Raw genomic sequence first — 24,443 nt, 5'->3', positions numbered from 1 at the left:
AAATATTAAATATAAAATAAGATTTAACGTTACTCTTTTCAATCTTTAAAACAATATATATTTTTTAATTTATATATAAGTGATGCAGGTATGTATTCTCATTTTCATGTTATAAACTATTAATTATATCTAGACCATATCATTTTTTTTCAATTCTCAATTTAATTTTTTAAGAATTAGTTCCAGAGACTAAAATATAGATTTTTTAACTTTATAATATCAAATTAAAATCTCCTTTTAATTACATTAAAATTAACAGACGGGTACGAAAAATGTCAAAATATACTTGGTGATAAATAATAATGACTCAGCCTAACAAAGTTTGGTTGAATTAAAGTTAATTACTTTTTTTTCCCTCCTTTTTTGAAGTCAAAATAAAAGGATTAAAAAGAAAAACAAAAAAAAAAGCATAAGAAAATACCATGGGAACGTATTTCTGGTTGTTTATTCTTTTTATAAGAACTCTCTTCTATAAGTCATCCATGGACTTCTCAGGCTATCTTATGTTTATTTCTCTGCCAATAAAATACTTTGGGAAAAGAAAAATCAAAATTAGGTAACCACCCTAACATTTTATATTTAGTATTCTATGTTAGTTTAATGAGAATTCTTTTGTGTTTTTTTTTTATTTTACTTGAACTAAATAATAATATTATTATTATTATTAAAAGAAACGTCTAGAAGCAATCACTAATTGTTTTCTATTTAGAATCGTGGAAAATGATGAGTAGTGTGAAAGACTCAATCGTATTTATACATATAATCCAAGAATATTGGGAGGGTAAAAAAGGAATTCCATTATTTTTAAACCAATGATTTTAGTAGTAACGCTTAAATCTCATTTAAGCCACGTTTACTCACCCGCAATCGTAATCAATCACACCAAATTGTAGGTGTTGATGCGTGAATTATGCTCTTCCGGTTCCGTTCAAAATTCGCATCAAACCTGATAAGAAGGGGACAAAGAACCTGCAAAACCAATCAAGCCTAAACCGGTGTAATTCCGGTCACACGGGCTCCGATACCTAAGTTAGCAAGGAGAGTTGAAGGATCTAGAATTTGAGTCTCAAGAGTCGGATCCCTTACCTTTAGGGTTACGTCCATCTTGTAGCAGTCTCATGTGAATCATCGTCGAAACGGGAGGTATCGCAAAACGGTCGGGTGAGCCGTTACAGTTCTCGGCCCGCCGAGAACTGCTCGACCCCGAGGCGTCTAGTCTGCCTCGAGGCGCTTGGTCGACTGAGGTCGACGTTTTCCGACGCTCACTTGGCCCGTGCGTTTCTTTTCCGGTCTAATCATTGTTTTTGTTCCCTATCATAGTAGGAATGTAATCATAAACTTTCAAGTTTATTGAAGTTTTTTCTATTTTGGTTATTCAATTTTAGAATGTGTATTTAAATTCGCAAACTTTAGGAAAAAAAATTGTTTTAGTCTTTACCATTATTCTCTCACATAATACCCACCTCAGCAAGTCGGCTCGCACACATATTCACACTAACATGTTAATACAAACTTGCAATATATATCTACTAAAGATGATAGAAAATATTATGTAAAAAGAAATGGATTTCAAAATGATTAATTAAATATTAAAATTATGAGCTAAAATAGTCCTTTTAACAATAAAAATTTGAATATAAACTTAGAAATCTAATAAATATTTCAAAACTTTATACAAAATGAAATTTAAACTGAGTAATAAATACGAGTGGTTCATTTTTTTACACCTTTACATTACAAATGAAACGAAAAGATTATTTAAACCTATTACGCATAAAAGTTAGACTCATCAACATAACTATATTTAGAACATAATACATATAGTTATTTTATGCTATATATATATATATTAGTTAAATTAGGTTAAAGATTAGTTTTTTTCGATATTTTAATTTTTCTTTCAAATAATAGTTAAAAAGTTATATAGCGAGACCAATTTGTTTCTTTGAAAAAAAATCAAATGAGTTGTGTTGACGGTAAATTTTGAAGAGATCCGAGTGTCCTACACGAGCATAGATTAGAGAAGAGCAAATGAGCCTGCAACCAGAAAATTCGATACCAATGTGGTGTCTGCCTAATACACTATGACGATCAAGTCAGTAATCGAAGTAAGAAAATAGGAGTAGACACCTTGAAAGTTTGGTGACATGTTTTTCATTTACTTTGTAATGATGAGGTCCTTCCCTTTTATAGGTGTGTATGGCCGACCAAGAAGGACGGAGGTTAGAGGTGCAAGGGCATGTCGGGCTATACGGAATTCTGATGGAGGGGGGTAGACGTCTTCAACAATCAATAGATGGCGCCTGCGCCTGTCGATTTGTTCTTGTGCAGCTGCAGATCGCAAGCTATATCCCTTGACGTCCTACTTGTACTACTCTGGTGGTGATACACTCGTACACATACACAACGAACGTTACTAATAGTCTGTGGTTCTACGCCTTGTTGTCATCTCTAACGTTCGATATGTACTCTTTCGAATTTTTCCCTCAACAAGTTATACTAAAAAAAGGAATAAAAAAATAAAATCCAAAGTAGGGAAAATGTGAAGAGAAGAGAGCGGTGTGGACACGACTTGCTATGGAGGCTGACAAGACCTTTCCTTTCACCAAATTCAAACATTTAAAAAAAATAAAAATAAAAATTCTTTTAAAGGTACGAAATGGCCTTCCGTTCCAAGTTCAACAACCAAAGAGTCAAACTTTGGCTTTACAACATTTTTTTTTCCTTTTCCTTTTTTATTTGTTGAATTTTAAAGAGTTAAACTTAATGAAAATATTTTATTTTTCCCTAAAAGCACATTATCAAACACTTCTCAACTTTTTGTTTGGAAATGTGAAACATAATACTATTAATTATTAACTATTAAAAGCCAAGTATGCAATAAAAATAAAAAATAAAGTAAGAAATATTTCTAATCATCGAGATGTGTTATATATAAAATCTATAACCACGGAGGAAAATATGAAGTCTAATTTTTCTGAACTATCTTACTTATGCAATAAAATGGACCTACATGAAAAAAGAATCCTCGTAAAACTAATTTAATGGAAAGAAACAAGTTATATAAACAAGTTATATTAAGTTCGTTCGACAACATTCTCATTTCTTATTTTTATTTTAGAATTTCGATATTACGCTGTTACTTATGTTTTTGTTTCTCAATTTTTTGTAGAAACATTGTCGAGATTGTATAACAACACAAACAAAATTTTGTTTCTTATTCTTGTTTCTAATTTGTTTCAAAATATAAATAAAAATATTGTTTTCAGGCTCTTCTATGAGTGTTAGAAGTCATGCAATTTTATATTTCTATATTAAAAAGAGGAAATAGAAACAAGAAAGAGTAACATTACCAAACAAACTCTTCTTGTTTAACTTTTTTACTGTTTGTCTAGTAGACATTCTCTTTAACATCGTCATTCTAGTAAATTTTGATTGAATAATATTTGGTTACTTACCGACTATCACATATTTTTTATTGATCAATATCAAATTTTTGACAAATAAGAGAGAAAGGTAGAAAATAAGATATTTTTTCTATTTCTAAAAAATGTAAATAACTATCGAATTTTTTGCTAGAATGAGTAAGAAGATAGGCACATTTCGACATTTCTAACAAAATACTCCAAAATTCCACCTCTTCATTTGAAACCAAGATGCTACAATTGTTTGAAACCTTATAAAAGACTCCATTTTAGTACACATTTTTTAGATTTTCTTTTGAGAGAGAGAAAAAAAAAGGTTATAACTTTTATGGGTCTTCGTCCAATTTGGAAGAAAGAGAAAATCCAAAGAGTTTTATTGAATTTATTATCTTTGTAGTATGCCTATTGGTTCTTGTAATCTTGTATTCAAATCTTTTTCAAACCAAAAAAAAATTAAATTGATTAATTAAATAAAAAGCAAGGATATAAGTATAATTTCCATGTTAGCGTGTTTCAACGGTCATATTTTTTGCTTTCGTTTCACATCTTAACTCATTCAATTTGAAAGCAAAATGGGGTCTCTCTCAAGTCTCATCCAACTCAATGTCAAACAAGTAGAGTTTCCAACATACAACAAAACACTTCACCTAATAATTTTACCAAAATGTATGAAATTTACTACTTTGGTCAACAACACGTGCTCGATAAAATATTGTTTCGTCAATTTATCGTTTGTTTAAAGATTTAGAATAGTATATAAACATCGATTATAGATGGATTATTTATTTTTAAGATAGGTAATGTATTAACCAGTTCAACTATATTTACATAGAATTAGGATATTTACCTTTAAATTTTTAGTCAAAGATTTTAATCAAATGATAATACGTAAATTTGATGTTAACATCTTAATAGACTTAATAATACATTAAGGTTGTTCTTGCCTACTTATTACTTGACCCTCTTTTTTTCTCTTTCGAATTTTTATTTTCATCATTGGGTGAGTTCACAATGTTTTTTATGACTTTCCTTTCTATTGATGAAGAGGTGACCTTGTGCTCTTCAAGAAATGAAGGCAAAGGCCCTCCGAACCCGAGTTTATTGGGGATCTTAGAGGGGCACCCAATCAACCCCACCACCCTCACCCTTTAGAGATAGGGCGCAACAACAAGTCTTAAAAAAAAGACGTGGGAGGCCTCAAACTCATCCGGAGTTGGAGAATGGAAAAAAAAAAAAGAACACTCTATCAGTCTCATTAGAATTCATAGTTCGAACAACAAATTTCAATTAATTTATGGTCTTCATTACAAGTTCAAATTTCTCCATCTTGACTTTTCTCCAAAAAAAAAAAAAATCAAGTCAAGTCAAGTAAGCTGTGAGACAACAAAAAAGATGGTAGAGTTAACAGACACTTTGATTATCCTTTCTCATTGTCTACAAATTTAAGTATAAAAGAAATTGTAAAATTTTTAATACTGAAGTTAATATTTTTAATTAAATATTCGAAATTTTTATTTTATTTATTTTTAAAAATGTATTATGCATTTTATAAATAAAAAACGATAAAATAATGTTTTCATATATATTTTGAAAAGAAATTAGAAACAAGATACAGTGAGTAGAAAATTTTATTGTGTTGTTTCTAAAAATATTTACGTAATTTTAGAAACATTTCTTAAAAATGAAAAACAACAAAAATTCCATGCATGATAAACACAAATCCTGTCATCCTTGAGATCACTCAAGATGTGAAATAGAAAATAAACAATGTATATATTTTTATATGTATAACTTCAAAAAGAAAAACAAATACAAAAGCAAATCTTCCTACACTTTTCCAAGGACAGAAATGGCACCTATTATTTATCCCCCTGAACCTAAAAAATTAGGATAATACATAAATCTGTACATGAACCCTCTCTAATGCTTTTACAACACAATTTTGGTTAGGGTTTGGTAAGGCTCCAATTTTTGCCTCTCTACTTCAGGAGCAACAGATCTCAAACCCCACCATTTCTATGGTTAATCAACAAGTTGAAAATTAAATTAACAATTAGTAATCCTCAGAGCTGTAATACTAAATCAGGATGAGCAGAGTCTACCTTACTAGAGCTAGGAGGAGATCCTGGTGATTTGAATCTCACATTCAGGTCCGGGGGAATCAATTCGGGTTTATATAGTGTTGTTACAACTGCATCTGACTTTTCCTCTGGTGATGGCCCCTGCTGCCAAGCCGTTCGTGAACTGGGACCGATTGCAGCCTCATTCCCCGACCCGAGCAATGAACTGGAAGAGTTTGTTGTAATGGGATTGCTTTCTGGGTATTTGGGTTCTTTTGGATTTAGGCTGGTTGCTGTTGCTGGGAGGATGAAGTTAGCATTAGCCCTTGCGATCGTGTCAAGCATTTGAGAGGACTGAAGCTTTACACCGATGGGCTCGGACACTCCTGTTGGTTTCCCCCTGTGAGCAGAGAGATCAAAGCCATAAGCACCATTGAATCCATTCATACCAGGGCGGATTGTTGGACTCTGGTGTTTCTGAAATGAAGGTCTTGGAGAGATTGGAGAACTACTTTCCAATACATTATAATTGCTACTAGGATTCAATCCTTCAAACGCTTCTGCCTTTCCCCTGCAGGGTTCAGAAGATTGACGAGTACTCGAAGGTGATGACAAAGCTGCAGCAGACTCGCTCAGAGGCCTGGTTAGATGGCCATCTAAACCGGGGGCATGAGAGGGATCCTCATGCTTCTCCGATGAAGTATCTGCTTCAGAGTTGTTGGACAGTCGAACCCCCATTTGTTCAGGAGCTAGAGGCTTTGCATCTAGAGCAGAACTTTCATGCCCAAGAAAGGGCTGCGATATCGACATCTGACCGAGTTCCACTTGAGGTAGAAACACTCTCTTTGGTGTGGTATCATTCTCCACAACCCATCCAGGACCAAAACTTGAACCTGCTGGCAAAGATCTTTCTATCTTCTTAGAAGCAACTCTCCAAGCTACAGACCCAAGATCTGCACCGAATCGAGCGAGGCTTCGTGCATAAGCATGCTCCAAGAAAAGTCCAACCTGATTCATATTGCGAGCAAGTTATCCTCCCAAAAGTCCATATAGGTTCCTCAGATAAATCAAATCACCAAAACCATATAGCAGCATGCTTTAGGCATTCAAGGAAAAACAATTAATAGATCAGAAACTGAAAAGAAAACACGCCAATTCATTTTACCCTCAAATATGCTTCTATATTTTCTTTGACAACAAAAAAACTATAACACAGACACTACTGCTCCAACTTGGGAGTCCAAATGAAAAGATCTGATTCGAAACTTCAGACGATTATTGAACATATCCAGCATTCAATCTAGATAATCATTCCAATCATAGGACTTAAAAGAAAATGCAAGTTAGATATATACCGGCATTAAAGCCTTCCTCTCTCTATCAAATGTATTCAACACAGAGGGCTCTAGCAAAGCAGTTTCAGCTTGAAATTGTTTATAGGTGTTACGCCTATTCTCATCGGTGACAATCTGTTTTTTCCCCTGTCTCACTGAATTAAATCTTAGGGAAGAACCTGCAACGAAAGAATGATCTTCAAATCACCATTTAGTTTGTATCTCAGACTTAGTAGTACAATATAGGTGGATACAAAAAAAGATTTGCTAGCCTAAGATTTCATACCTGTAATATCATCGTTTCTATCGAATCTGCTTTGGTTAAACAAATTAAATGTCGCATCATTATTGCTAGAAATGGGGAATCTGCCAGAAAAATCAGCTAAACTAGACTTTTCCAAATGATAAAGTCCTTTCCTCAAATCGTTGGACCGATTTGTGTTTTCACCACCAGTAGCAAGAGTAGCATCTGGGGAAAACTCTGAACCAGCACGCTCCAAGGAAGGTCTACCCAATGGTTTTTTCATATTCTTGGTTGGTGGTCTGCCTCTTCTTACTACTTTAGGTTCTGGTTCATTATCATCACTATCTTGCCTCAAGTTCTTAAAATTCCTTTTTGCCAACTCCTGTATGGTACGTGCCTGACAAAAATATAATAACTTTAAGTATATGTGCAAAATAAGAAGTTTAACGACAATTAAGGAAGTTCGGTGCAAATCAAACCTGCCGAAAATATATAGTATCTGGGGCATTATATTGCATTGCATTTGAACTGATTAATAAAACGTCTTTCTGCAAGAAAAAAACATTATATCAATACTAATAAGCAAAGCTAGCATTCTTACAACTTCAGGAAAGCACTAGGTATGCTATTGGGCTAAAATTCAAAGTGTTCGAAGATGGGGGAAATCTATATCCAAGGTGACAACACAAGTCAGAATTTTGAAAGAAACAACCATTTACTTCAAAACAGATGATGCACATAAGACGCTATTAAGTAACATATACATCCCTATACAGTATAGCAACAGATAACTGAATACAAGATAACCCAAGAAAACAAACCACGGGAGAACAACAGACAGGTGAAAGCAGACTGCTGAAATCTTAAACTACACTTGTATTGATCTAAAACAGCAAATTGATATTATGATAACTTGTTGCTCATCAGAATAAACATTACTAAATTTCAAGCCAAGTTCTAGAACAAGGACTCCAATTTCCAGAACCAGTCTGTTCAGAATCAAGCATCCCTCTTCACTAATATAAACTGATCCATAGACCAACATAGTCAGATGGTAGATTTTGGGTACGAAAGAAAATATGATTTTTAAACCAAATAGACACAAAAGGAAAAGCAAAACTAACAAATCATGGAGAGAGCTCTATAATGAAGCCTACAACGCTTAAAACAATTCAGAATGTCAAGAAAATATCAAGTGAGTCACTACAGTTAAGAAATTCGCCAAGCAGCAATTCGATTATCATGGTAAAATACAAATTTGCAGAGAATCGAACATAAAGGCATCTAGAGTTCAGCCGAACAGGAAAGGGAAACAAACGATTTAAACAAAACAGAAAACAACAAAGGCTCATCGTACTTCAAACTGTTCCAAGTTGGCATAAGCTCCAGAAGCAAGCTTCTCCCGTACAGTCCCAAAATCCATCGGATGCTCTATAATTTCATGATAGTCCGGAAGCTACAAATAATAATTTTAAAAGCAAAATCAATGTAAAGATAGGACAAAGCATGTCATAAGACCCGAAAGCTGATGCGTCATCACTCCCAAAACCAACCTCGTTGGGGTCCACTGGTTCGGAAAACACACCATAGATATCCTTCCTGAATTAAAGCACTCCGAAATTAATATTAAATAAAAGGAACATCAAAGAGTAAAAAAAACACAGAAATAGGAGCTAAAAAAACACACTTTTGAAGCCTGTCGAGGATGAAGACTAAAAGCTTCTTATCTGGTAAAGGCGTCGAGGGTCCCGGATCCATATGCGCTCCTGCATGTAATTATGTCCATAATGATTAAAAACAGTCACAAACATAGGTTTCAAAGAAGTGGCGTGTGATTATTGACAAAAACCTTGAAGGGTTTCCGTGGGGTTTGTAGCAGAAATGAACTTTTCATCCTGCAACATCGAAAGAAAAAATAAACCAATGCCAACAGTTACACCCGGCAAATAATTTTCCATTATGGGTGAGCTCCAGAAACAGAGTAGGATCTAATAAAAAGTAAACAGGACAAGGAATCAGAGTGCCACGAAGGGAAAATGCAGCCATCAAGTGAGAAATAATTAAGGGAAGGAAAAGACAAATCCGAACTTTTTCGTTTAAAAAATGGTAGTCAAATCGGATCGTTTAAGGAAGATAAATACCCAGTAAATGCTAATAAAAATCCAAATAGTAAGCATTAAAATTAAATATGTTCGAGGAAAACAATTTCACAACTAAAATTCAGTGTTATCAATTTGAAATTAGCCAAGTCAACCGTCCTTGACTGCGATACTCGAAAAACCATCAACAAAATTCAAAGGTGCGAAATTCAAGGAAACTCTTTCAGACACCGTCAACGTATTTTCTCCACAAAAATAAAAACGCACAAATCTCCCAAAAACTTTGGCGCCTTTATAATTACAATTTTGCAACGAGATCAACCCCCACTTCCCCCCCAAAAAAGAGGGAAAATAATTCGCTCTCAAAAGCCCCCAAAAATTCCAGTACCTTCTCGGAGTCGTGGATCCTAGATCCCTCCGCAATAGAATCGATCTTCCGCTTCTTATTAATGGACGCAACATTATCGTCCCCTTCTGCATTAGAATCCGAATCGCACGAATTGAGAGACGACGAATTCACAGGAGATTTCTGGGAGTGCAATCTGAGAACAAGCTTGAGTTTCCTCTCGCGGCGCTTCCCGGCCAATTCGTCGTTATATTCGGCATCGTCGTGGTCATCGGCGGCCTCCTCGGGAGTAAGTTCGCCGGGATTGGGATTCCGGCGAGTAGATCGCCGGAGCGGAGTGGGAGACGCGTAATTAGGGTTGGAAATTGCAGCCGAGCTATTGCTCCGCTTGGTTTGCTGCTGCAGCTGCTGCTTCTGCTCCTGCTCCTGCTCCTGCTGCTCCTTCAGATTCCGCTTCTGAAGATCTAATAGCGATGGCCGCCCTTTCTTCCTCTTCTTCCTCTCCACTACCTTACCCATTTTTGCTGCTCCTGTTTCTCTCTCTCCGTGCCCGCTTCTCTCTCTCTCTCTCTCTCTCTCTCTCTCTCTCTCTCTCTGGAGAGATAAAACAAACAAGGCGAATTATTATTTTATTATTTTTATTTTTATTTTTGTAATTATTTCATTTTGTATTCTTTTTATATCAAATTGAAATTGTTTTTAAAGGGGTTTTATGACTTTGAGGAGATGGGGGCATGCTTGTCACGTGACTTTTCTGTTAACTAATGACTCTTTGACAAGTGGTGGAAGGGAATGCCCGGTTCGAAACGAAATTTGTTCGAGAAGGGACAATGATTTTTGTCTTTTTCTTGGAATTGTACACGTGGAAGCTGGAGAAAATTTTGAACTGTTGCAACTATCTTTGACAAATAATCTGTTGAGTTTAATTTTCTTGAAAATTTAAGAAGTGACTCTTTTTTTTAAATTGTGTTCTTAACGTAATAGCTGGGGTTGGATTGTGATTTGCTTTACTATAAAATCTTCATTAGCAACTTAAAATTAAAAAAATTTTAAAAATTGATAATAAAGTTGTTTGATGCAGTATTGTGGATAAGATGACACATTATCAAACTCATCAAGGATAAGATAGTTAATGGCTTGCAAAGAGGACCTTGTACCGATGTGATTCTCGGCTATCAACGCTTTGAAATTGAAGTTATAACTTAATTTGAACCAGTAACGAGTTAAGCTTAGTAAAGTTGTGTAGAGATTGTGTACCTTTGGAAATGTGGGACTTCCACCATTTATATGGGAGTTTTGAAAAGTACAATCCTACTACTTTAATGTCAATAGATCAACATCAGCGACATACGCAGAACTTGCTGAATTCTCGTCGAGATATCGTCATTCTTAAGTTTGGGCTGAGCTGAACTATCTTTTAGGTCAACACCATGTAATTCTCTCAGTCCCAAATCAATCTTGACTGTCCAAACTGAAGCTTGAATGCATGTCTCTAAGCAAGTTATACACATGACAGCCTATGGCTATATATATAGAGTAAAAAATCATTTGTATAATTGACTATGATTCAATTTAAACTCCAATCGATGTACTTCATTTAAATCTTATCTTTTAAATTTTTCGTTACGATGGAATTTTTCAATAGAATACTTTTTCAAACAATTGAAAAGTGTGAGATTGAAATTTAAACTTTTAAAAAAGACTTAAACTAATTATATGGATAATGACATTTTTGTATTTGTTAGCTTTATATTTCTTTAGATATAGTGGTAATATTGTTAAATTTAACATATTACTGGATTTTTAACCAAAACGAAAAGAATAGCTTAAAATGATGGATTATAATTTTTTTTAGTAAATATATCAATGAATTATGAGAACTATTTAAAAAGTAGAGCTAGATAGAGAAAAGTTTGAAGGTGTTTCGTGTTTCTAATTAAACAATTTATACTGCTTTATTTCTCTAACTATACAAATTTAGACAAATTTTGAAGGTTGTTTTGTGTTTCAAATTAAACCACTTATTTTTTTTATTTTAGAAAGAAACAATTTTATTAAGGGGTGAAATTCCAGATATTACAATAAGCTTTTTCAAATAAAAATAAAAATAAATTGATGGTTATTCGACTTAGTTTCCTCTTTTGAAAAAGACCAACTTATTTAATAACAATTTGTTATTTGCTTTTATGTTCTAAAGAAAATTTTGACTTCTAAGTAAAGGTTGAAAACTAAAAAAATATATAATCAATTTGTAACCATTTTGTTTTTGTCTTTTATATATATATATTAAATAAACTCTTTGATAAAAAAAAATTATTGTTTTCTAACCCAAGCCACTAAAAATGGTTTTTTTTTTCTTTTTGTATATACCAGCCAAATTTTAAATATTAAAAACGTAGTTATTATATATATTTATTTAATAACCGGTTCATTTTGTTTTCTATTTTTAATTTTTTAATTTCAAAACCCATTCAAAATTTTCGTTTTAATTTTTTTTAATTTTAATTAATTTTTTAAAACCAGAGAAAACCGTTTAAAAAACAAACTCGTGTTCTACACAATCTATTGAATAGGTAATTTTGTCTCTCTCTAACATCTCACTAGCTTATTTCTCTCCTTATTTTATAGTAAAATACAAATAATTTTTAAAATGATTTGTCATTAAACAACATTAGATACAATAACTTGTAATAATACATTTTTTAAAATTGAAATTTAGCCCAATTACCAAATATTAAAAAATATAATATATTAATTAACATCTATAATTAGAAAAAATATCAAAATAATTTTTCTCCTAAAATGGGTTTTTTCTTTTTTTTTTTCCTTTTCTAGTATAACAGGTAAGAGTGGGATCAAACTTACAACATCTTGATAGGAGATATATGTCAATTATCGTTGAGCTATGCTCGCTTTGACCTCTTAAAATGATCTTAAAAGAGTAGCAATACCTTACAAAAAATGTTGAGATATGTCTCGTCCATACCATGACGAATATCTATTGAATTCTTGTTACGATCAACATTTGATTTGAACATTAAAGTCGTTTTCACAAAAACACTAAGTTATTTATTTATTTATTATTATTATTATTATTTTCAAATCCTACAATAAATAAAATAATTATTTTCTTTAGTAAAGGGTGAGAATTTGAACTCACTACTTTTCGTCGAACACAAATATCTTTAACTTGTTGAGCAATATTAATGTTGGCACAATAAATGATTAAAAGTTAAAATATTATATCTGTCCTCGTACTTTGAGCTTTGGTTCATTTTGGTGTATGTACTTTCAAAATGTTCATTTTTGTCTCTGTACTTTCAACTTTGATTCATTTTAGTCTCGTACTTTTAAAAAATGATAATTTTGATACCTACTTGCATATTTTTAAAACAAATTATACACGTAATGGAAACCTTTTAATAAAAAAAAAACCATGGTTATATTTTAATAAATATAGTGAGTGTAGTGTTGTGTTGAAATCGTGGTAGAAAAACGATATTAGAAATAAAATTAAGAGACCAAAATAGTTACTTTTTAAAAGTGTATGGACAAAAATGAATATTTTCAAAATATAGAAAATAAAATAAACAAAAATTTAAAGTACATAGACCAAAATAAACCAAAGCTTAAGATAGAGGAACCAAAATAATATTTTAATCCTAATTAAATCGAATATTATGCTTTAAATTTATTTTTCCTAAATATGACATTTGAAAACTAAATATATATCGTATTTGATGACTTTTCTTTTATATGTGTGTATAATATTTGATGCTCTTTTATTTTTATTTTTTATGCAAAGGATATTTTATGCTTTTTCAAAAGTAAATAGTTATCAACCTCATGAGCCGATTCAAGTTATGAACATGAATGTGGAAGAGTTGTCTCTTTAAAAATGTCAAAACTAAAAGTAAGTTTTTTGGGGACCCTTTGGTTCGTAACAATCACGTTTATTATTTATTATTTTTCATTTTAAATTTATGAAAAATATATGGCTGAATAGACATTCTGTAGGGTCGTTTTTGTTTTATAAGCACCCTTTTTGAAAAGGGAAATTTGAACTTTTGACGCCTCTCATAATTGACTTTGGATTTATAATCCCATTTTGAAAAAAACTAATCTAGGACCCCACTCTTCCTTATTTATTAATAATTTCATAATTTTTAAATGTAAAATTACCGTAGTACTCTCATGTTTCAAAATCAACATCTCCCCCACAAATCTCTTTACAAATCTTTATTCCTCCACAAATTTCTCACAATAATTAATTTCAAACTTAAAAAATCTAACTTTTAAGAAAAATATCTAACTCAAATAGTAAATTAAAAGTTTAATATGAAAAAAATAAAAAAACCATACATAATTACATAATTTGTACGAATTTAATTACAACAAAGTCAAGATTACAAAAATCTCGGGACAATATTGGATTAAATGGTCAAGATTTAATTGATAACAATAGACGCAGAGGAGAGAAAATGCAAAAAAAAAAATCCGGAATTTGGGATCCCGGTCCGGGTTAATTATGCAAATCTTTTTTTCACCATAATTTACTAATTGGAGAATTTAATCTACAGATTTTTTGTGTGGATTCATTTGTTAAGTAATAAATTAATCTATATTAGATTTATATTAGATTCAAAATGGATCAAAAAAAATGCTAAGGGCTGATAGAAGAAATTGTGGATAATTTTACTTAAAATAAACAATGATATTTTAGTAATTTTACCACGACAAAAAGTGAAAAGGGGTCACAAATTAATTTTTTAAAAAAATGTATCAAAAATACAGATGAGTTATATAATGGGGTTAGAAACCTCAAAGATAAGTTATGTATTTACCTTCTTCCACTTTTTCTCTCTTTTATCTTATTTTTCACTTTCGTATCTCTTTCATCGTTATTTATCTTTTCCATTCTTCAACTTCTTCTCTCTTTCTTTCTCCTGCACCATCTCTATCTTTCTTGTATTGTGGTTCCCTGAGATGCATCAAAAAGCAAAACCAAACTGAATTGAACAATCTTCACCTGCTTGGAAAGGGATATAATTTGTTCTTCTAAATAACAGAACTCATACATACAGAGGAATTGATTTTTTTTATCAATTTTCTGCTGATCGAAATCAGTCGAAAGAAAGAGGAAAATAAAAACGCCTCTCACTCCCTCCGCCTCTCTTGTTCTACGCACGGACCACTGGCTTTTTCTTTTCTCGCTCTTGTCATTGCCGTCAGAACCCGTTCAACTTTTTGTTCTTTTCATACATTCGATTCTGAGCGAGATCGAGAGAGAGAGCGCGCGAGATCGAGACCCGTTTAACATTTTATTCTTTTGATGTATCCAAATTTTGAGCAAGAGTGAGATCGAGAGAGGGTGCGAAATCGAGAGCGAGAGAGTTACCCAAGAGAGAATTCTCATAATATTGACGAGTGATTAGGGGAGTGCGAAATATTTTTGGTTTTTTTTTTCTTTTTTTAATTTCCACAGTTTATTTTATTTATTTCTCTGGCTTTTACTTTTTTCTGCAACCTAAAAATTCATGATTTCAGTATACAAACACAAGATTTTGTTTTCTTGTCTCTGTAATTGTTGCAATTTGTTGCAATTTTTTTTTTTTTTTGGAATTTCATTTTCCTTATTTAAGCTCGGCCTAGTGACTAGAACGAGGATACCAATAAAATTTTTGGTGACTGTCCAATTGAGATTTTGGGAACCAAGAAGGAATGAGAGGAAAGAGAGAAAAAATGGGATGAGAGAGGGGATAAATTTGAAATTTGAATTAAATTTCAAATTTGATACCAATTACTAGATGAGATAATTGAGATTTAGTTTCTCTCCATTTCAATTTTCAAATTTTTAATTAAAAAAAATTTCTCCCTCATCTCTCTCGCTCAACTCTCCCTCTTACTTATCTCAACTCGCTCGCTCAACCCTCTCTTGCTCAACGTTCTCTTTCTCGCTCAACTCTCTCTCTCTCTCTCAACTTTGGTCGAGTTGAGTTGGTGAGATTTGGTATGTCTATGACGTTCCCGCTTAATGGGTTATTTGCAAGCAACCAAACTCAACACTGATGTGGTGCTCGTCCGGACATCCTCTAATACTTAAGTCAGTGCTTGGTTCATAATAAAATGAGTAGGAGAGAAAGATAAGATTTGCAGCACACCTTGAGATTGATTTTGGTTCTATTTATCCGAGGTTCTGGCACACGCCTTTGTGTCCGTGGATCAACTAAACGAGCCTTTACCCTCATGCTTTAATGGCCATGGACGAAGCCCATGGCCCACATGCCTATGCAGAGCACTCCCAAGTGGCATATACGAATATACCCATAACAAATATTATGTTTGTTTCAAAAATATATATATATATATATATATATTATGTTAGATTTTTTTTATTTTTAGTTTAAATTGAATGGATTTTTCCCTATGTAAAAAATTTATTGGAATGAAACAATCGCTATATTAAAACATTTTAATTATCTTAAAGAGTTTGCCAACCCTAATTAAATATGTATTATGAAAATCACCATCTACCAATTAACTTTAAAATAATGAATATTTATTGAATTTCGAAAGCTGTTGAATAATCATGAGCGAGAATTATTTGATGGATTCGGAGTGATGACGTGGAAAGATCACGCTGCTGTTAAAACACGTGATTATCTTTTCTCTGTCCAATCAAGGATCTTCCTGTACGACATGTCGTAGTAGAGGATTCAATCTCCAATGTACTTTCAGTTTTTTTTTTTTATGAATACACACTATAAAATTGTACTTCCAAGTGGTTGTTTTGCCATTAAAACAGAAAAGGAAATCATTTGAAGGGAAAAGAAAAGATTTGTTATAGTCAAAAGATATTAAATTTTTTTTGACAGGTCGATATTTTTGTATTTTCCCGAGTTCAAATTGGATGCGGAAAATTGAAAATATATATCAAAATAATATCACCATTATAAATATAATAGTAATATTGATAATTTTTAATTCATTTGAAAATGGAAAAAGATTGATTTGTTACGGATTTTTAATAATTACAATTTTTGTAGAAATATGAATTGTCATCCGGAAGTCGGGTTACGGTGCCTAACTGCGCGCTAACCTAGATCCCACAAAGGGTGTTGGTCGATTAAGACAGCAGAACGGTGGTCATGGAAGTCGAAATCCGCTAAGGAGTGTGTAACAACTCACCTGCCGAATCAACTAGCCCCGAAAATGGATGGCGCTGAAGCGCGCGACCTATACGACACTTTATCATAAATTGATACCTCACTGTTTAAAATCTTAATAGTCATACCATCTACATAAATTATTTTTTTAAAAATAAATTATAAATATATTGGAATTAAAAGCTCTAGTTAGTTTTTAGGATTTAATTGTACCGACTCTTGTAAATACCTGAATTCACATATTTTTCAAATAGATAGTTAACTCAACGGGCAATAAAATTAATATGTACTATAAAAATATAACAATTTTTAAAAAATATAATATAAGTGTGGTTTTTTTAATTATACTTTAAATTACATTTGAGTATGACTTTAAGTATGTTGTTTTTGCAAAATTCCAAACTTATTCTTCAAAACACATTTATTTTACAATGATGTAAATGCATTGTTTTAAAATGGCAATGAATGAAGTTATGATTCTAAAATTTAACCATAGCGATTCCATAAGTCTGGGGATAAGGATTCAAATCGAAACTTGAGCGGCGAAGTTATAATTTATATCTATAATTCAAAAATAAAATATGTCAATCCTATTTTGATTTATCAAGTTTCGTGTTTATTATGTTTTTATAAAAGTAAATTCTCAAAATCCATAAATAAAATATTTTGTAGATAAATATTATATGATGTTAGAATGAAATAAATATAAAATGATATAAATTTACCGTAACCTATCTAGGGATGGCAAAAAAATTATGGGGGACCCGATCCCTGCAAGTACCTGACCCAATTGGGACGGGAAACACCTGATTTAACCGAATACCCTATTTGGGTTCCCGGCTGGAATAGGCGGGGTGGGGATGGTGCCGGGATTCTACAGTAAGGAAAAAAAATCTCCAACGAGGCAGGGATGGGGATGACTCCCTCAGCCCCGTCCCACCCACCGCCATCCTTAAATCTATCTCCTTAAACTTTTGAGTTTATTGGTAGTTTAACTATGTTTAAGATAGTGAGGTCCTATGTTTAAACCTTACTTTATTATTTCCTCTTATTGAAGTTCTAGATTTAGGAAAACTATCCTGATGAACTATCAAATAATTGAAGTTGGTGAAAAAGTTCAAATAAAAGAAAAATATATGTAATTTAGTATTAAAATATTAAGATTTAACGGAGAGACAATTTCTGAAAAAGTCCATCTCACTGCAGAGTGGATTACAACTCTTTTTCTTGGACTTAGGAGTTCTATTCCCATGATCACGTGAGTTTGGAACCCATTGGGCCGAGACCATTCTCAATGGTGGGCCCTCAAAAGTGGGCCTCACGTGACTTAAATTCGACACAAAAATCGGTAGGCTTGGCCCCAGCATTGATATTTTCCATGGATATCTTCGTCACTTAATTTGTTTTTTAAAACATCCATTTATTTTTGTTTGCAAAGGAACAGCCATTTATTTACTACCCTTAATTAAATTTGTATTTCATTTCAAACATATTAGAAATTTTGAATTAGAAAAATAAATAGAATAATTTAAATTAAACTTAAATTTATTTTTTAGTACAACAAATATGAAACGAATATTGAATCTTTGACCCAAAAATGATGTTTTTATTTGTTAAGCTAAGTTCAAATGGACAAATTCAAAGTCAAATATAATGTAAAACACATCATACTTATGACCTATATAAATATTCATGTCACATTTTAAGTTCAAATTTTGAACTATAAAGTAAGTTTTATTTTTAAAATCTTTCAAAAAAAAAAATTTCTAAATCATCCCATGGATAAATTTACTTGGTGGAGAAATATTATAACCATAAGTCGTTCATATTTTCCCTCACTTTCATTCAAATTTTTATCAAAATAATATAATTTGATATTTAAATTTTTTTTAATACAACATATAGAGGTGAGGAATCGAACTCACAACCTCTTGGTTTGAGATACATGTCAATTATGATTGAGTTATGCTTCTTTGGTAATATTATTTGGATTTTTTTTTAATTCTTAAATTGTTTTTTAATAGTATTTATAATTAATTATGGGTGGGGAAGAATTGATAAAGCGGGAGGTGGGCGGTTTGTAAAATAGGTTTTAGGCCCAACAGTTACAGCTGTCGTATGTTCCCCTCATATTATTAGTGTCTAGGTGGGGGTAAGTTCGTCCATTTGTATTCCTAATTTTTTATTTTTAAAAAAATTACACAATAATATAGCAGGTAAAATCGATATAAATATAGCTCATCTGGTCGAGACATTAATTTAATTATCAAATTTCGGATATTCAAATCTCTCGACTTTATTGTTATTTAACTCGATAAAAAAGAAAAGATAGATATTTGAACTAATCACTTTATAAAGAGAATTACGAATGTCAAACTTGCTCATTTATATCTTAACATTACTCGATTTATCGAGTAAATCATAACATTATTTACATTTCTTAAAATTATGGTTTCTTAGGTCTATTTTGCTATACGAGATGATTTTTATAGGTTTTAACTATTATTGTCATATTGAATATACCTCGTTTTCATTTTCCAATTTAAATATAACTTAATCATTAAGGTATTTCTATTCCTCAAAAAGTCATATTTTCGAATATCCAGTTGATATAGTATTATAAGAATAAGTTTTATTTTAATTTATAATATTTATATTTAGTATATACCAATATTAAAATGAAAATTAAAAAAGGAACATTTGTTTCTTACATAAATTATACGAATCCAACGTTTTATTTGAGAAAAAACATTCAATTTTAAATATAAAAAATAGTTTAAATTTTAGAAGGGACAATATTTTGTCTTTGGCAACTAATCGAAGTAGTTGGGAAGCATGAAGCATCTCCGTTAGAAAAGTCAAATTATACAACAACTGTGCATGGTAAAAAAAAATATGCCCCTTTGAAAAAAAAAAGAAAAGAATATATATATATATATATTAATAAAATAAAAAATAGAAAAACATATATGCCTTCATTTTTCAACTTTCTTTTTTAAGTAATGATCACTAGTTTGTAGTATTTTATGCAGTAATTTATGGTAGGTAATATTACAAATTTAGTATTATAATTTTGCAAAATTATATCTAGAACTATAAATTTTAAAAAATGTTTAATAAATACATATTCATGTATTGTTGTTTTCGATAGATAAAATAACAATAAGCTTTTTTTTTTCTTTTTTGAGTACAGCACGTGAGGTGAGTGATCGAACTCACAATCTCTTGATTGAAGATATATATCAATTATCGTTGAGCTATGCTTGAAGATACATTTCTCACGTTGCACTGAAAACGTATTTAATATTGCCAACATAAGCATAATTTAACTACCAATTATCTTTAACGAAGAGGTTTCGAATATCTACCTTATATCGTATACTTAAAAAAAAAACTTCCCCTTTTTACACAAACAACTTCCCTCATTTTTTTTTAAATTTTAATAATTAAACTCAGGCACGCACAAAGCTCGTGACCCTTATTTTTCTATACATAAAATCAAATTTAAAAATGAAAAATAAAAACCCTTAATTATTATTCTTCTTCTTCCTCAGTTTAAGGCGTTGGGCCCTGCGCAGGCTTTCAGCACGGACTCCATAGCCACTGCACCAGAAACCTCCGCCCATTCCTCCCATTCAAATTGAAACTTCTCCCTTCTCCGTCCTTCATCACTTCCCCAATATACCCTCCTCCGCCGCCGCTCCCGTACAGCCCCTCGCACAGATCCCCGATCTCCGTCGGCGCCGTCGGATCCTCGCCGGCGTACCACGCGTTCACCAGCGGATTCGACGACAGCTCGGCCAACTCGTGCCCGATCACGCTTATCATCCCGTCCACTCCGACCTCCCCGTTCGGCGGCGACAGCTCCGCCGGCCCCCCGCCGGCCATGTACCCCGGCACGGCAAACGGATACGCGCACACCTCCGGGCACTGCTCGCCGGAGTTCCCGACCCAGGCGTACGGCAGCGTGTACCCCACCATCGACGGGAACGTGAAGTAGTGGAATCCGCAGACGGCTCTGCAGAAATCCTGCACAATCACGTCGCCGGAGGTCAGGATTAGGTAGATTCCGTTCCTGTGGTCGACGGGAAGCGGCGCCGATCGGACGGCGGAGGCGATGACCTGCTGAATCGAGAGACGAGTTAGTTGAGTGCCGAGAGAGTACCGGAGATCGGCGTACTCGCCGGCGACGACGACGGAGCGGGAGACGTTGGCGCCGGTCTGGTCGGTGTAAAGAGAGACCGTGCGCCACCACTCGGCGACGGAGGGCGACGGAGCGGATCGGCGATCGACGGCGGAGATGGAGAGCAAAAAATCCTTGATCAGAATCTTGTGAGGAAGTGCCCATTTGCCGTACCAAATAAGGTAGATGTTGATCGGAGAAGATGAGAGAACGGGGCCCATATGGTACCGGAGATTGACCAGATCGGAGGAGCCCTCGAATTTCTTGGAGGAGGAGAAAGTTCGCGGCGGCAGCTTCGGGTTGTGGACGGCGAAATCCGGCCGGAATTTGGAAGAAGAAGAAGCGGCGAAATTAAGGATCAGAAGAAGTGAGAGGAGGAAAAGGGAGTGAAGGGGAAACATTGGCGGCGGCGATGGCGGTGGGAGAGGGAGAGGGGAAAATGGAGGGATATTTAAAAGGGAGGGTGAAATTTTGGGGGAAATTGGAGTGGGGCTGGAGACAGCTAGTTCTGTGGCTTTAGTTTCCGTGGGACACTTTAAAGTTTAAATAGTATTAGTCCGACTCGGGTTGGTTTTAGTAACGTACTTTTAACCTTCGTTCATTTTAGTTGTTAGTATTTTTTTGAAAATGTTCAGATCATTTTAATCTATATACCTTGAAAATGTCCATTTTGATACATGTATTTTTAAAAAACGATCATTTTAGTCACTATTCACAATATTTTAAAACAAAATTTACACATAACGAAAACTATTTAGTATAAAGTAATAGTTACATTTTAATAAATATATTAATTGTAATGCAGTGTTGAAATTGTGGAAATTGTGATAGAAAATATGAAATTTAAAATAAAATGAATGAACCAAAATGATTACTTTTTAAAACTAATTAGCCAAAATGAACCTTTTCAAAATATGTGGACTAAAATAAATCAAAGTTGAAACAGAGACGAATTTTTTTTTTAAAATAGGACTAAAATGAATCAAAATGTATATTTGTAAAGTTTTAAAAAGTGACCCATTTAGAACTTGTTTGCAAAATTTTAGAAACGGGATAAAAATGAAAATGAAAATACTAAAATAATATATTTTTAAAAGGTGGAGGGATAAAACTTAGCCCTTTAAACGTGTAGGAATTAAAAAGAACATAAAGTTAAAAGTAGAGAAAATAAAATAAATAAATAATCAAAAGTAGGATGAAAATAATATTTAAACATTATTTGAGATTTTTGTTTGGTTTTCAATTTGTCTCTCTAATGTGGAAGATTGGTTATGGAGAAATGCGAAAGTGAAAAGAAGAGTGAAGAGGGGATTTGTATTTGAATGGAGAAAGAGGAACAAGAGAAGAATTTTAACACTTTTTTTTGTTCTCCCTTTTTTCCAGTCCCATGGAAAAACTGACATTTTGGTATATTCTTTTTTAGGAATTGCCATGTTTGAGATCTTTGAGTTCAGGTTCTTGTAGATGTTCTCGCATTTCCATTTTGGTGTTTGTGATTCTTTTGAGGTTGAAGTCGCAGTTTTATTTGGGTTAACTTCTGGGTTTAGTTCGAATTTTTTTTTTGATCATGTATAATAAGTTTTTTTTTTTTTTAACTTTTTAAGATGTTTGATATGTATCTCTGAGATGATATAGTGGTTAATATATGAAGTCCTGTGCTATCACTTATATCACATATTGCTTCGAATTTATAAAATTAAAAAAAAAGTTTCACATGTGTTAATAGATAAAATTTATAATTTGTGTCCAAATATCTGCATTTCAGTAAATGGTCAATATATTGCGACCTATTAAATACAAAATTAAAAAATTATACCACACCTTTTTTTTAGAGAGTACCATACATTTTTTAAAATTTACCGACTTAGGACACAATATTAAAGTTTAGAGAGCACTTTTTAGAACTTGGCAACTTTTATATATATATATATATATATACTTTTTAAAGATCGAGTTTAAATTTTATTTTATTGCATTAACCTTCACAACTTTTGGTTCCATCTATTTTGGATATTGAAATTTTAAAAAATAAACTTTATAAACTCTCAAAGGTTTAATTTAGTATTAATTTTTTTATTTTCCTACCTAATATCTATACAACCTATCACCGTTACGGGTAGCTAGTTCAAATAGACTATTCAAATAGACTAGAGTAAATTGAGAGTTTAAAGAGTCCTATAATCAAAATAAAAATATTTTGGATTATACAACTTGAGACGACTCAATAAATATTAAATATTGAGGTTCATTAAATAGAGTAAAGATTCTTTCATAATAAATATAAATCAAAATTTAAACTTACTTGAATTTTCATTTAATAATAAATGTTTTGGTCATGTGACAAATCAACCATATATCTTATAAACGATAATTTCACCTTTTTCAGAAAAAGGTGGTCAACTCTTACTAATTGAGGTTAGATCAAAATTATTGGTTTCATTGTAACCTTTTATAGTTGATGTTTTCTAACAAAGTATCAACCATTCAATTTCCAACTATAATAATAAAAACACGGTAATGTTTCCCCTGTGATTTTTTTTTTTCTTTTCTGTTTTAATATCACTTTGTTGAGAGAGAATTTGAACACAACTTTATGCATCTGACATGTGGAGGGACCAACCAAATCAACTATAATCACAAAACGGGAGTTCAGTTGGGAACCCAACTAAAACATAAATATTATCAAGGAAAGATGTACTGATCACCAATGGAAAATTTGTTGATTCTCATCTACAAAGCGTTGGAATAGCAAGACAACTCTTTCCAAAGCTTCCCATAAAAGGTGAATTCTATCCTTCACAAAGGTATGTAATTTTCCATGCAATTTAACTAAGTTCGGCTCAATGCCAACTCATACTAAGTTCTAAGTTAAACTTTAGAGTCTAAGTGGTCGAACATCACATTAGTGCAAGGTTCTGTATGCAGGTATTCATCCCAATTATTTAGATGTCAGACTCAGATTTCGAAATGACACGTCACTTTGGTTAGAATCCAGCATCAACATAGTCCATAATAAGTTAGTCAAATAATTTTTTTTTATTTTAAATAATCAATTCAAATGATTTGTTTCAACTTGTATAAAGATTTTAATATTGCAAGTTTTCAATAGGCTGAAAACTGAAGAAAAAAACATTACTTAAGGTTGCCTAAATGGAATATATAAGGTTTTGATTAATAATAAAGTTAAAAATTCATTTCATAATAATTTTATCATTAATAATGTAAAACTAGGTTTGTTTGTTGACAAATTTCTCCATGTGGCATGAAACATACTTTTAAATTTGAATAAGATTTTAAATAGTATTTTACAATAATTCTAAAATGATTAAATATTGTTTGTAAACAAGCGAAAATTTGAAACAATATTATTGTTCCATAGAACCTAAAAATAAAAAATTTGTAGACTAAGACTTCGATGTTTATAGACTACAAATTAGAGACTAATGAGTCGTTTTCATATGTATAGTGAATTAAAAGATATAACGACAAAAAAAAAGAGAGAAACGAATTATTGATTATATGTAAAGATCCTCAAATCTAATGACTAATATTAAAGGTTATAATCAATTTGACAAACGAGAAGAAT

General features: G+C 32.3%; 2 protein-coding genes across 3 annotated transcripts; both read right to left on the bottom strand.

The window, feature by feature from the left end:
* Positions 1 to 5,174: 5,174 nt before the first annotated feature.
* On the bottom strand, positions 5,175 to 10,113 carry LOC111007867 (uncharacterized). Of its 2 annotated transcripts, none has more exons than XM_022280395.2 (9): positions 9,551 to 10,113; positions 8,913 to 8,958; positions 8,751 to 8,829; positions 8,617 to 8,662; positions 8,421 to 8,519; positions 7,543 to 7,611; positions 7,106 to 7,460; positions 6,841 to 7,016; positions 5,175 to 6,493 (listed from the first exon to the last, which is right to left on the bottom strand). In XM_022280395.2, exons 1-9 carry the CDS (start codon positions 10,025 to 10,027, stop codon positions 5,489 to 5,491), a joined length of 2,352 nt encoding a protein of 783 aa, XP_022136087.1. In that variant the 5' UTR covers positions 10,028 to 10,113; the 3' UTR covers positions 5,175 to 5,488. The 2 variants fall into 2 exon arrangements, with proteins under 2 accessions (XP_022136087.1, XP_022136088.1); XM_022280396.2 differs by having other exon boundaries at positions 6,841 to 6,998; positions 9,551 to 10,112.
* A 9,876-nt stretch (positions 10,114 to 19,989) lies between these two features.
* EXL5 (EXORDIUM like 5) lies at positions 19,990 to 21,395 on the bottom strand. Its single transcript, XM_088122432.1, is given in 2 exon segments — positions 19,990 to 20,265; positions 20,268 to 21,395. Coding segments are annotated over 2 exon segments (1,032 nt in total). The 5' UTR covers positions 21,259 to 21,395; the 3' UTR covers positions 19,990 to 20,224.
* Between the last annotated feature and the right edge of the window lie 3,048 nt (positions 21,396 to 24,443).

This window comes from Momordica charantia (genome assembly GCF_013281855.1).
Source record: "Momordica charantia cultivar OHB3-1 chromosome 4 unlocalized genomic scaffold, Mcharantia_2.0 BLBB01000004.1, whole genome shotgun sequence".
NCBI classification, from domain to species: domain Eukaryota; kingdom Viridiplantae; phylum Streptophyta; class Magnoliopsida; order Cucurbitales; family Cucurbitaceae; genus Momordica; species Momordica charantia.
Note: the sequence above shows the minus strand (reverse complement) of the source record. Positions and strands in the feature narration are given on the sequence as shown.